A 13,888-nucleotide genomic window follows, 5' to 3' on the forward strand; every position below is an offset into this window, starting at 1 on the left:
GTTTGGTGGTGCAGGAGGAGAAACTGAAGCGGCCGCTCTCACACATGCAGGCGTGGGAGATCGCCCATACGCGGAAGGACCCCAAGCCTGGCGAGCCCAAGTACTACGGCAAGAAGACCGCGCATAGGAAGAAGGCCTACTCCGATGGGTATCTGGCGTTACATCCTGACACACCTGACCCCATTGCGGCGAATCTGGACGAAAGGGTGGTGGTGGGCATGGGGCCGAAGGAGCACGGTCGGGAGGCGGTTCTCGATGCTGTGATCACTCCTACTATCTCCTACACACAGCTCCGTCGGATCGACCCGACCCTGAGCCAGTGCACGAGCACGCCCATGAGCAGTCCACCGTCACTGTCCCTCTTTCAGGAGCAGGAAACTGTAAGTATTTTCCCTTTTATCTTCATTGCTCCCTTTATTTTCCGCATTTAGTAGTTTTATGAGTCTCATCATGTCATACTGTAGGCCTACATGGAGTACACACGCCAGGAGACCATGTCGTGGCACGACCGCCTTCATGCATACCATCAGCAGAGGGATCGCGAGATGCAGCACGCTTTTCAAGAAATGGCGGCCGGCAGGTGTCCTCAATGGCCATCAGCAGAGGGTCCTCTAGCACAACCAATGCTGCTGACCTTTGAGGAGTTTGTGGCACAGAACGCTGGCCCCTCACCGGTTAGTTCATCCCCAATCAATTCACCCAAAGCATGTCATGCCTTTCAACACAGTCTTATATCCCGTTAATATATCTTTTCAACATCCAGGGAACAGGTGGATCTACCGTTGGCGGTGGTCTTCGCAGCACTCCCGAGACACGGAGCCCGACCACTCCGATCCACGGAGGCGGAGGCGGACGTGGAGGCGGTCTTGGCGGTAGCACTGCCGCTAGCAGTGACGACCTGGGCTTCGGCGGTCTTGGCGGTCACGACCTCCGCGGTGCTCGACGTCCTGGCGCTTAAGCCTTTCGGGCACATTGTGGCGGTTCTCGATGCTATGATACTTATATGCTTGTGATGTTTCTTATCTTATTGTTGTTTGTGAGATTCTTATATGCTTGGTGGTGATGATACTTATATGTTTATGCTTTGCGATGCTTCTTATGATGTGTGATGATGAATTTGTTGTGTGATGCTGCTTCTTATATATGCTGTTTGTTATATATGCTGTGTATATTCAAATGAATTGAGCTGAAAAGAAACAGAAAAAAGAAAAAAAAACTGGACAGAAACTATGTCGACGGCTTGGCCGTCGGCATAGGCCTGGCGTGAGCTCCCAGTGGCCGACACGTGGCATGTCTATGCCGACGGCCTAGCCGTCGGCTTAGTTTGAAACTATGCCGACGGCTAGACCGTCGGCTTAGTTTGAAACTATGCCGACGGCTAGACCGTCGGCATAGACCTGCCCCAGGAGCGCCCAGTTTCTGACACGTGGCATGTCTATGCCGACGGCATAGACATGCCCCATGCTGAACGGCGTCTCGCCACGTGGCGAGAAGCCATTGGGCAGCACTTGACGGCGGCCGCCGTTAGCCGATGACGTTGCCGGCGGCCAGGGCCGTCGGCATAGATGTACGGCCACTGTCGGGATAGGGTCTATGCCGACGGCTTTTCTATGTCGACGGTCATCCTCGCTACGCCGACAGATATTTTGCCGACGGCGCTATGCCGACGGGGGCCGTCGGCATAGGCCTACCCCGTCGGCTAGTCATGGCTATACCGACGGCCCTGGCCGTCGGCATAGGGTGCGATTCCGGTAGTGAATGACGGTTGTGCAGTGGTTGTTACCGAGTTAAGGGCAGAGGCCCATGTGGGTAAGGAGCTCAGCTCAGCTTAAAAAAGAAAAAGAAAAAGACTCGAGAGGTAGTACCATCCTTTCCAAAGAAAATACAAAACCGGAGCTTAACATTTGACTAGCGTCGCACAATGACTACCATAGAGTACAATAGCATTCCAGGATTCCCGCAAATAATAATTAGCATTCCGGTTCCAGGAACGAATTTAAAGATTAACACCATTGTGTTCATACCAACAATATGGATTTATAATACTTAACAAGTACAAATTTGAGTCCTCACTGTGTCATGCGTCTGAAGATCAGAACTATGTCCATAAATCTGGGATACAAATGTGTAATAAGGTGCCGAAGGCACAAGAATTAGATATGGACCAAGTGCAGATTCTATTCAAGTATATGCTTCCAGAATGCATGGCATAAAATGTTCTTGAATGTATATGAAATCAGGCTTAGGTCATCAGACATCAGTTTTCTTCTTCTTTGGCACAAACTGTCGAGCCCATAGATGTTTTCCCCTGGTCATGAACTTGACTCTCATATTCCCATCTAGAACACGGAAGAGTGTCATCTGTGAGTAAAATGTAACGTGTGCGTACAGTGGTGGCCTACTTTCTATTGGCTCCTCTACACTTATTTCTTCAATATCTCCATAGTGCCTGTGACATGGAAGAAATTAATGAAACAAAATTAGAAACTGCATATATAGGCAAAACTAATGAAATGAATTTAATCTACTGAATTTTCTCCTGAAATTCATTTTGCGTTCCTTATTATATCCTTACATGTCTTTTATGTCAATTATATGTAGCTATCAAATTGATCACTTTAACTAGTAGATTTCAGATTTTGCGACGTCTATTGATCGCCATCACAGATTGAGGGGTTGGGGTGTATGTCTTCACACCTCCCTTTATGTGGACATCACGACGGTTTTTCTGGCGCCTAGCAAAGAAGATAGCAGCAACCTGTTGAGCATTTTGCAACCTTCGATGAGGTTATCAGTCATGTTTCCAATGTGCTGCAAAAGCTCTTAGTGCCTACTACCCTTGTTCGTCCATCGATCTCAACAGCATCCTTCTTGATTGTTGGGATGTTTGCACTCAATTCCAACTGCCACACTTAGATCTTCCTCTGTCAGCGAATCATTTGAAAAGCGTGTACAAGATCATGTGCAAGCATATTAATTAACTTGCATGGCATGGCAAAGAAAAACACATTGGTTATCGGTCCTTAATTCACAAGCTATGATGTTGGTCATGGCTTTCATGGAAGACCCGGATAGGGCATAGGGTTGGGACCCCCTTGCGACGCCATTGATATGGACCTCTTCTATGATCTTACCACGATGACTATTGGACATGGTAAAACCGCAGCCTTTTGGCATGCAACTTGGCTTGGGGTCCGCAAAAGAAAAGACATTGCACTATCTATTTTAAAAATTTATATGCATAGGAACCTAACCATGGAGAGAGATTTTTTAGTACAATTGATGGATCAACAACATTAAGATAAATTTTGGTCTCTTTGTGGAACACATCATTGATTATTTTTTCTGCTTTGGGTCAATTTGCAAGACAGTCAAGCAATGACAACAAGAATTAAACTGTTTGGAACCTTACTGCTTCGGTAGAGTAGTCGACATCATTGGAATATACTTTGCAAAGTGTTTAGTTAATGAAGCCAGATTTTTGGAAAAAAATTGATTGTTGTTTAAGAGAAAGAAAGATTCTTGGCTTATCTTGCAAGAAAGGGTGTGCACAGCTAATAGATTACAATTTTGCAAAAGGGCCCCATAAATTTTACGTTCATGAGGAGGATTTACAATGCGGTAAAAGTGTTGTTTGGGCTTATTGATGTTAACACCGGTGAATGGGGTTACTTCAACTCGGCCAAAGATTGGTGATATTATGTGATCAAGATCAACGGAAACATGAGGAGGTGGGTCTATTCCCTCCTCCATACTATCAGATTCGGCATGTAAAGAGTTGCACCAGATACCATTTCCAAGAGCCAAACTAGTGTCAGCTTCTCTTACTTAATCTCTCACCAATTCCCACAAACTCTCTAAATTCCGACACATAGTTCGATGTAGATACCAGATACCAAACAAAGCACTAGGAAATAAAATGACACGACATTTTCTATTACCCTAACCCCCTCGTCTAAACTCCCATCCCCTTCGCCAAAGTTGCCAAACACACTATGACAAAATACATGCCATTATGGACCACATGGGGAGTGGAGTTTGGTCACAACTTAATTCTTTTACCTTTTCATACCAAATTATATGAAAGCTCCACTTTTCCAAATTTACTATTAATTATGCATCACATACCTGATGCGTAAACTATTCAATGTTCCCGCATCGCACCATCCGGGGCGACATGGTAGGTGACCATTCCGGCCCACCAAACACTTTTCACTACAACTCTCTGATCCTCGCTGAGTGGCAGCCAGAGAGCTCACGAAGCTCGAGGACGGGGTCATCGAGACGCTCTTCATGTGCACCTCATTACAATAGCGAGTGGCGCACCTACGTTTGGCGGCTGGGCGACAAGGAAGTCCTAGTTCCGTACTACCAAGAGCCAGCGCCGCGTTCGGTGCCCTCCTATGTTAGTGGTGCTTTGTGGATCTTAAGTTGACACCTCTCGCAGGTGGAGCTCTAGCGACACGATAATGTGGCGATTCACTTTGAAAGTTTGGATGGAGCACCATCTCCCTCCTCTCTGCTGCTAGCTAGTAGTGTGTGTGAGTATGCACCCAATGTCAATGTTGAATTTTGGTGCTTTGGACCAGGATGGTAGTCCAGATCTAAGAGGGATTTTTTGTAGCAAACTAGTGGTCCGCACATGGAGATCTACTGGTCGGCATTGGGTCTCATGGTTGCGAAGGAATTGTTTCTTCCTTCTTTTGTTGTGAAGGCGTGGGGTTTGAAAGCCGGGGTGGCAGCCTTGGATGGTGGTCACTGCAGTGTCCTGACGGTGAACCTTGCAATGTGGAGTGCTAGTTGGCTGCTAAGGCAATAGAGTGGTCTTCTTGGCGATTGGTCGTGGTTTGTGGGTCGTCTATGATGCCTAGATTTGGGTGTCATCTTGACTAGTAGTTCCCTTCTCTCCTTTTCGGGGGTGTAGCGATAGGCCTTTAGATGGATGGGTGTCGCGGTGCCCTAGAGATAGCTTTGTGTGACAGTGGTAAGTGTCAATAACGATGATGTTCTTGGACATCAATGTCTTCCCCGGAGGCCTCATTGAGGTTACACGCTCATCTTCCTCAATTTTCGGGTGAAAATCATTAACCCGGATTGTCGGGGCGCTCTACAGCCTCGTTACATTCTTGGAGGCGTCGACCTTCAAACTTTTGCTCCTAATCTATGGGTCGATGCGTGGTTGTGAGGCAGTCAGTGGTAGTTGTGATGAGAATGTGTACTTCGCTTTGGTGTTTGCCAAACAACCCATTGTTTTTCTCCTCCTTTAGATTTTGTCACCATTCCTCATTGTATGCTCTGGGGGAGCTTCTCTACACGCCGATGGTATGACACCCATCGAGCCAAGGCGAGAGTGCAGGGGGTACTCTTCGGCGATGGGGCGAATGAGTATGCAGTGTGAGTTAGCCTTCTTTGAAATAGAGGAGGACCTACATTGCTTTCCTACACACACACACACACACCAAGTTCCTGAGAGTGATCTTTTCAAGGTTGAGCTCCATAGTGCCTTCTATCTATGTTGTTCGTACCAGATTCCCTTCCCTCGAGATCTCAACCATGGCCTACGACCCATTGTGATTAGCAACAGTACCTCTGTCGCACTTGTTGTCTCCCTTCATTCTCTCTCTCTCTCTTAAGAAACTTCATGATGTCTCTTATTCCTTCCCTTCTCTCTCTCTAGTCTTCTCCTCTATCTCTCCTGTGTTCTCTCAGAGCTTCCTCCCATTTCTCATCTATCTCTTTTTTTAGAGAGAAGGCAATTTCCCGACTTTATAGATAAACCCAAAGGAGATTCACAACACCGATTACAACCATTAAAAAAGTCTCACAAGTTGCTGAACAACCAACAACCAACAAATCCCACAGGAACAATTCAGAAACGACAAACAGGCCAACAACCAGGTACCAAAAGAAAACTAGTAAATGATGATCCGATGTCCACTAAGCTAGAGCCTGCACCCTTGGTGATAGAGAGTTCGACGTAGCCCTGAAGCGAGAGCTGAGTAGGTCCGTGGTGTCGATGTCGTAGCTCTTAACCAGAGGCCTCCACTACTGCATTAGTGTAATGGATTTGAAAATAACATTAGCTAGTTTTGACGGGAACACATGCTCGATGGTAAACTTATTTTGAGTAGTCCAAAGAGACCAACTGCAGCAGCAAACCCAAACTAGAACATGTGTCTCAATGGGGCAGATAATGCACTAAAAAGCGGAAGTAATTGAGCAAAAATCGGCCGGAGCCCAGCTAACCCTCAGCCACGACCGAGTACAACTTCACAAGAGAATGACAAAGTCACATGAAAACATAATATGGTCAGAATCTTCTGGCCTAGAGCATAAATAGCAAGTAGAATCAGCTTGAGCATTATGCTTCCTAATTTGATCAACAACACGAAGCTTCCCGTGGATGGCTTGCCAAAGAAAGGTCTTAATTTTCAGTGGAACACGAGCCCTCCGGACACCCATGAACTAGAAGAATAGGACCTAGCAATAAGGCTATGGTAAAGTGATTTGACTGAAAAATTCCTAAGGGGTAATGAGGCTAGACCACTGAATCCATAATCTCCGAGAGTGTGAGGAAAGTGGCATCAAGCTGATGCCAATGTTCCAACTCAACAGGAGATAGGGAGCAGTGAAAGGCCAAGTTCCAACCAGAATTAGTAAGATCAAAGATAGTAATATCAAGATTACCACAAAAAGAGAAAATGATCAGGAAAGAAGAGCAAAGAGGGGTGGCCCGTGCAACCAATCAAGCCAAAAGCGACTGGATTTCCCATCTTTAATAATAAACTTCACATGAGATTGGAAAACATCTTTAACCTTATTCAAAGCTGCCAAAAATGAGATCCATTATAGCAAAGCCAGCAGATCACTAGTGGAGGGAAATATTGTGGTTTAAGAATATCAAACCAAAAAGTCCTAGCGGAAGCAAGAAGAATGCACAACTACCATTTGACAATTAAGCAACAATTCATAATCGACGTGTTAATAATGCCCAGGCCATCGTGGATTTTAGGCTGGCAAATGGTTTTCCACTTGACTAACTGATCCTTCTTTTTATTGTCAGCAGAATTCTAGTAGAATCTGCTATGATGCTTATCAAGACCAGTGTGGGTACCCTCAGGTAGACTATAAAAACCCATAAAGAACATAGGTAGATAGGAAAGAGAAGAGTTGGCGATGAGAACTTCTCCAGCAGCTGTATTATATCTACCACAACACGACACAACCCTATTGTCCACCTTAAAAACCATGGGGGCAAAGTCTTTCTTACACACTTTAGAAGACGAGGGGGAGCGTGAGCACAAACCTGGCCCTCAGCTCGAACATTGACCTGAAAGGCTTTACTTTTGGGGTATACCTCGGTGAAACCACTTCGGACCCGTTCTGGCGCACTACACCAATTCCTCGTATGAACTGGGCCAGTCTAGCCAAAGAATCTTCATCCACAGAAATAGGTTTTCTAATGAGCTCACCAAACACCATCAAACACACCTTGTTACACATGATCGAAGGAACATCATTTAACAAAACACAGGTATCCACCAAGTTGCCAAAGCATCGATCATCGTCCCCAACCTTTTTGACAGAAATTACAAGCTGGTTCACTCGAAGCGTAAAACTAGTGCTCTTAGATAACATCTTTAAACTTTCCTGAGACTGGGAAAGCAATCCCAAGTTCTGATTGTGAAATCTACTGTAACTACTAGTCCCAACCATCCGGACGCCATTCCCTTAGCTCATCCGCAATTGTCTGTAGGGTCACAAAGCAGATTGAACCGAGATGATAACAATGTTGGATGTCTGAGGCGCAACCACACCCACGTCCAAACCACCATCCAAACCAAAACGCACAACCTGGCAGGCCTAGACTATAATGCTTAATTGAAGGAGGTTTGGAGCAATTAGTACAACCCACTGTGAGGTGGCCTTCGACACAACAAATCAGGCAAAAAAGGAGGAAACATACAGCGGGATTCAGAGTGACCCGGCCTATGACATGCAAAACATGTGAGAGAAGGACAACCCGAGCTATTACCAGAGCAACCCACCGGTGGAGCAGATCCAGAGATTGGTAGGGGTGGGTGAGGATATATTCCATCACCAGAGCCATCTGAATTGTCATTTGACCAAAATTTCCTGAACTTGTTTGGCCGATTGTTGGGAGGGCGTTGTGGAAGCCACTAGGGCGGGAGTTGGGACGGAACTGCCCTTGGAACCCATAAACACTGGAAGGAGGAGCGAGTAGAGCAGCAGCCGGAGTCAGCCGAGGAGCATCAGCATGGGGGAGGGGGGCATGGCGCCCGATGCTGCCGCCTCCCAGGTATCTAGGGCAAATGAATCTGAGCCCGCCCACTGAGATGGGATGGGTGAGGGAGTCCTGGACTAAGGGGTCATCAGGCGTCCGGCCTGTTAGCCATGGGCCGGACTAATGTGCTACGAAGATACGAAGACTGAAGATTGTACCCGTGTTCGGATAGGACTCACCTTGGCGTGGAAGGCAAGCTTGGCGACCGAATATGAAGATTCCTTTCTTTGTAACCGACCTTGTGTAACCCTAGATCCTCCAGTGTCTATATAAACTGGAGGACTTAGTCCGGAGATAGACTCATGACCATAGTCATATAGGCTAGACTTCTAGGGTTTAGCCATTACGATCTCGTGGTAGATCAACTCTTGTAATACTCATATTCATCAAGATCAATTAAGCAGGAAGTAGGGTATTACCTCCATAGAGAGGGCCCGAACCTGGGTAAACATCGTGTCCCCTGTTTCCTATTACCATCGACCTTAGACGCACAGTTCGGGACCCCCTACCCGAGATCCGCCGGTTTTGACACCGACAATGGGGGAAGCAAAGGAGCGAGCTGCCGACATCCTTTCCTCCTGATGTGTGCGCTAATCCTTGCACCACTCTTCTTCCCGAAACCAAACCGGCGCTGTGCCCCACGCCTCGCGCTCCTTGGTTGCACGCTCGTGAGCCTCCGGCCCATGCTGCAACTTAGCCCTCAACTCAGCCTCAAGCGCCACGGAGTCCACAAGTGGCCTCACCAGATCCATGAAGCTGCCTCTTGCCGTTGGTGTTGTGGTCACCCAACGAGCCCATCTTCAGCATCTCAGCAAAGGAGCGGGTCAGAGGTGGGGGTGGAAGGATTTGGATGGAGCGAGGAAGGAGGTGACCAGATCTGATCTTGCAAATCTTAGTGCAGGAAACAAAAACCCCTAAGATTAGGTCGACACAACCTCGACGGGGCCACATATACCCACGACATGGGCCAACAAGATTAGGTGGGCCAACTGGCAGCTCTAGGCCACTCACAGGACAAACGAGCCGAAGCCCAAAAGGGAAAGGGGGGAAAGAATAGCCGAAGCGTAACCCTTGGACAGGGCCACCACCCTGCGCAGAGCCCACCATCTCACAAGCTGACGACCGCATTAGGGTTTTTCGTCCCATAACTAGAAGAAGCAGAGACAGGCGCCAAAGGCGTCGCTGGCCCCCTATCCAGCATCGACATTGCCAATGAGGTGATATCCACACTAGGATCCAACGAGACGGAGGACACAATGAAACCGGGTCAGAGCCAAGCAAACCAGGGGAAGGAGTAGGATGATGTAACCTACGAGCGCGGCGAGATCCGGGCGTCACAACCACCCAAGGTCGACCCCCCTCCCCCCCCCCCCCCCCCGGGACGAAGAGCTGCGAGCACTGAGCGGACACCAGGTGCGAACTTGCGGAGTCGGCCCCCAGCGCCCCCCATGTCACGCAGCGCCATCGCACTGTCACCATGGGAGAAGGCGAGGTGGAGCTACCAGCATTCAAAACATTGTTGACATCCACATCCAGTGCCCAGAAGCGATTGGTGGGAGACCGCACCAGAGAACAGAGAGCGAGGGAGGGGGCAGGGAGGGTGGAACCGGGGAAGAACGGGAGGAGGACGAGCCACATGGAGATCCTAGAGCGGGGAGGTAGGGCAAACAAGAGAAGGGGAGGGGGCGACGAGGTCATCGGAGAAGGGAAAGAGAGGGGCGTCAGGCGAGGGGGGAGCAAGATAGGGAGCCATCCTCACACACAGCAACTCCACACTCGACCTCTCTCCTCTATCTCTCACATCTTCTTCTTCTTCTCCCCCCCCCCCCCACATTTCTGCTCTCTCACAACCTCTCTCTCTACTGCTCACATGCTGAGAGGGGATGGCGCATTCACTCTCCTTCCATTTCACCTATGTTCTTTCTCACACACACAGCCTAGTCCCATTTCACCTTTGTTCTCCCTGACACACACATCCTAGTCCCATTTCATCTCCTCTCTCTCTCTCATTTTCTTGTTCTTCTTCTCTTTCTCTCTCTCCTCCCCATGGCTGCTCTCTCACAGCCTCTCTCTCTGTTGCACACACGCCATGAAGAAGGAATCCTCCATGGAGCATCTGCTTGTGTTGTGTGGGGCAGCTCATCACGTGAGAATAGTGACAGAAGATGATGCCAAAGAGGGGCCTGGTCAACGCCTGGTAATGACGCAAGAGCGGTCAGACGTGGGCTCGCGGTGCTCCCAGCTGCAACGATCATGATGTCAAATAGACGGTCATGATAGCAGGTGCCGCAGAGCTTGACCTGCAATTCAACTTTCCACAAGTTCCTCCATCTTCACTTTGGTGAGTGCGTCGACGACTCCAAGCTCCGCATTTTCTGTTTTACATTTGTTAGCTTGCTCTTGTTTGCTGTCCTATAAGTTGTTTCCTCAGCACTTTGTATCTCTACTATAGCCGTTTGTAAAATTAGTAATTTAAAGTCGGCCTCAACGAGCCTACTGTGTAAAAATATTTGTATGCATCACATCAAATTCTCGGGGTGAATATATGAATGAGTGCATACATTAGAAATTTGGTTCACTAATTTCCCGCTGACTCCTACATTACACTGCTTATTACCCGCAATCAATAACCATACCACTCCCCTAACAAATAATGGTGAATTTACATATGTAATAAAACCTGAAATGATAGGCATACCTCATAAAAAATTCATGTAGTTCATCCTTGGTCAGTGGATAGCCATTAGAAAATGTCACGAACAAAGTTCTCTCATCAGGTGGAACATCAGATAGGTCTTGCGTGATCTACAGAGAAATATATTATTATTTTCTCTTCAAGCTATGAACTGCACTAGATATTTGGATGAAAGCTATCAAGTCTTATTGGAACATAAACGAATGAACATGCAAAGAATGATCAGGGACGATGACTTACTGCATCATTATGGTTCTCTCTTAAGCTCAACTTATCCAGCAATGTGACCAAACGGGAGGTTGGCTGATAATCATATACTTCGTCCTCTGTATCATGGTGGAGCATACGACTTGTTTGAGGATGGATATTTCTTGAATTTGAGCCTTCTCCATGACGCATTTGACTTGTTTGAAAACGGATATTTCTAGAACTTGTGCCTTCTCCATGATGCTTCGGATTGTTTGCATACAAAGCCTTGATCTTGGTAAGAAGGTGTTTCTGCATATAGATGATATGGTGAATCAGAAGGAGGAGAAAATACTTCACAAACTATTAACAAATCTTTCATTAATCTCACTGAGCTATTAGGAATTTGTTCATGCGATGATTCTCCATAGGCCTCTTGGTATAGATCTGTCATCTGCATAGATGATAAAGCAAATCACAAAAGGGTAAAACCTTGTACAAGTAATACATCTGATCTTGAATAAGTAAATATGAACACTAGTCTTACCGAGCTATTAGGAATCTGTTCATGTGATGATTCTCCATAGGCCTCTTGGTATAGATCTGTCATCTGCATAGATGATAAAGCAAATCACAAAAGGGTAAAACCTTGTACTAGTAACAGATCTGATCTTGAATAACTAAATATGAACATTGGTCTTACTGAGATATTAGGAATCTGTTCATGCGATGATTCTCCGTAGGCCTCTTGGTATAGATCTGTCATCTGCATAGATGATAAAGCAAATCACAAAAGGGTAAAACCTTGTACTAGTAACAGATCTGATCTTGAATAACTGTATATGAACACTAGTCTTACTGAGATATTAGGAATCTGTTCATGCGATGATTCTCCATAGGCCTCTTGGTATAGATCTGTCATCTGCATAAATGATAAAGCAAATCACAAAAGGGTAAAATCTTCTACTACTAACAGATCGGATCTTGGATAACTAAATATTAACCCCTGTCTTACCGAGCTTGCAGTAGGAACCCGATCAGTCCTGGACTGTCCATAGGCTTCTCGACGTAGGTATGTCATCTGATTACGGACAAAATTCATCTCTATCCTTTCTCGAAGATCTTCTAAGGCCTCATAACAGATAGTATTGAGGTAGAGAGAAATTCCTTCAATAGCTTGGTTCTGAAAGTCACTTCTTGGTATAGATCTGGCCTCTGAACCACCGAATGCAAAATGAAGAACTTCCAGAAAACGTTTTGCAGAAGAAACAATTGCGCGAAAATGGTTGTCACCAAGAGAGTATATGTGCTGAAGGTAACCAACTTGGCCATTCCCTTGTTGGAGCCACAACCAAAAGGCAATTATCTCCATGGAAAGGGAAGACTCAACTTGAAGACCAAGGACCAAACGAAAGAACAACACTCGAAGTAGCATATAGGAAGAATTTGAAGCATTATTCAGTGGATATGGTGCCATGGAGGGTGTGGAAGGAATACAGGAGTGTATAGAAGAGTTGCTAGTTTTGAATCAACAAAGACATCCGGGGAAGAAGAAGGTAGGAAGAATAAGGTATGTGGGCTTGCTTATCATTTAAGTAAATCCAGAAGGTTCAAGCGGATGTTGATTGAGAAATTAATGCCTCCCAAAGTATGAGTAGAGGATAGGCAGAGGCGACAAAAAAAGCAAGCTGTTGACAGTCTATACTCATTAATGGCAGCCCCTTTATAGCCACACTTGCCAAATAACTGCTCATTTTTTTTGCATGAATCACCTTTCTAATCTCATACTGTACAGAATCACCAACTGTATCACGCGACATATAAAAAATATATGAAAATATTCATTATTTAATGCTATTTAAAGCGCTCCTATGTATATACTTAGGACTGAAAAAGATACATGCAGTTTGTACTCTGTGAAAAGCTACCCACTTTATGTTGGCAAATAATATATGATCATTAGTTGCCTGATCCCTGAGCTAATGCCTCATCTTTAGACTTTGTTGTTCCATAATTCCTTCTTCTCACAACCATCAATCCCATCTAATCGCCTAGATGTTTTTCACCATCTGCGAAGATGGAGAAGACTACTGGAAACACTCCCTGATTAGCTGCACAATGGCACGGTGTGTGCATGCATATGTGCTTTAGCTGATGAAGAGTTGAGTAAGCTCATCTCGAGAAGTGCCGCTGGTGACCCACGGGAATGGCTAATGGAACTCCAGGATACCGTTAACTAGTGAACAGTTCATCACAAGGTGCTCATTATTTTATGGGCGGTCTGATCGGCCAGGCGTAAAGCAATCCTCGAATCAATTTTTCAGTTGCCGTGTAATACTTATCGTGTTTGCTAATGGACTTATCAGTGAGCTCAAGTTTCTAGCAAAGAAGAATGTAAAGGTAGATAATTCTCCAGTGAAAACGAAACCGCCCAGTGGCATCTGCAAACTTAATGTTGATGGAGCAATGACGAATTCATCAAACAGGAGATCAGCTAGTGCAATTTGCAGAGCGGAGGATGACTAGCATGCACACTACCGGAATCGGCATGTTTGCCGAGTGCATGCTCGTTCGCCGAGTGTCTTTTTTTGGGGCACTCGGCAAGCAAACCCTTTGCCTAGCTAGTTCTTGGGAAAATACACTCGGTCAGCTCATGGTTTGCCTAGTGTTACACTTGGCAAACAAAAAACACCGACAAAACA

General features: G+C 46.2%; 1 protein-coding gene across 1 annotated transcript; it reads right to left on the reverse strand.

Annotated features, from left to right (window-relative positions):
- Positions 1-2,250: 2,250 nt before the first annotated feature.
- LOC123157662 (uncharacterized) lies at positions 2,251-12,856 on the reverse strand. Its single transcript, XM_044575917.1, has 8 exons — positions 12,202-12,856; positions 12,046-12,108; positions 11,890-11,952; positions 11,734-11,796; positions 11,578-11,640; positions 11,241-11,498; positions 11,004-11,110; positions 2,251-2,449 (listed from the first exon to the last, which is right to left on the reverse strand). Exons 1-8 carry the CDS (start codon positions 12,661-12,663, stop codon positions 2,251-2,253), a joined length of 1,278 nt encoding a protein of 425 aa, XP_044431852.1. The 5' UTR covers positions 12,664-12,856.
- Positions 12,857-13,888: the final 1,032 nt, after the last annotated feature.

The sequence above is a fragment of the Triticum aestivum genome, chromosome 1D (assembly GCF_018294505.1).
Source record: "Triticum aestivum cultivar Chinese Spring chromosome 1D, IWGSC CS RefSeq v2.1, whole genome shotgun sequence".
NCBI classification, from domain to species: Eukaryota; Viridiplantae; Streptophyta; class Magnoliopsida; order Poales; family Poaceae; genus Triticum; species Triticum aestivum.

What these genes read in the sequence shown, in the direction of transcription:
- LOC123157662 (XM_044575917.1), bottom strand. Translation starts at nt 12,663, where the DNA reads ATGGCACCATATCCACTGAATAATGCTTCAAATTCTTCCTATATGCTA. An exon ending in GGGTTCCTACTGCAAGCTCG is followed by an intron (nt 12,109 to 12,201) that starts GTAAGACAGGGG and finishes TCATTTATGCAG; the next exon opens with ATGACAGATCTATACCAAGA. An exon ending in AACAGATTCCTAATAGCTCG is followed by an intron (nt 11,641 to 11,733) that starts GTAAGACTAGTG and finishes TCATCTATGCAG; the next exon opens with ATGACAGATCTATACCAAGA.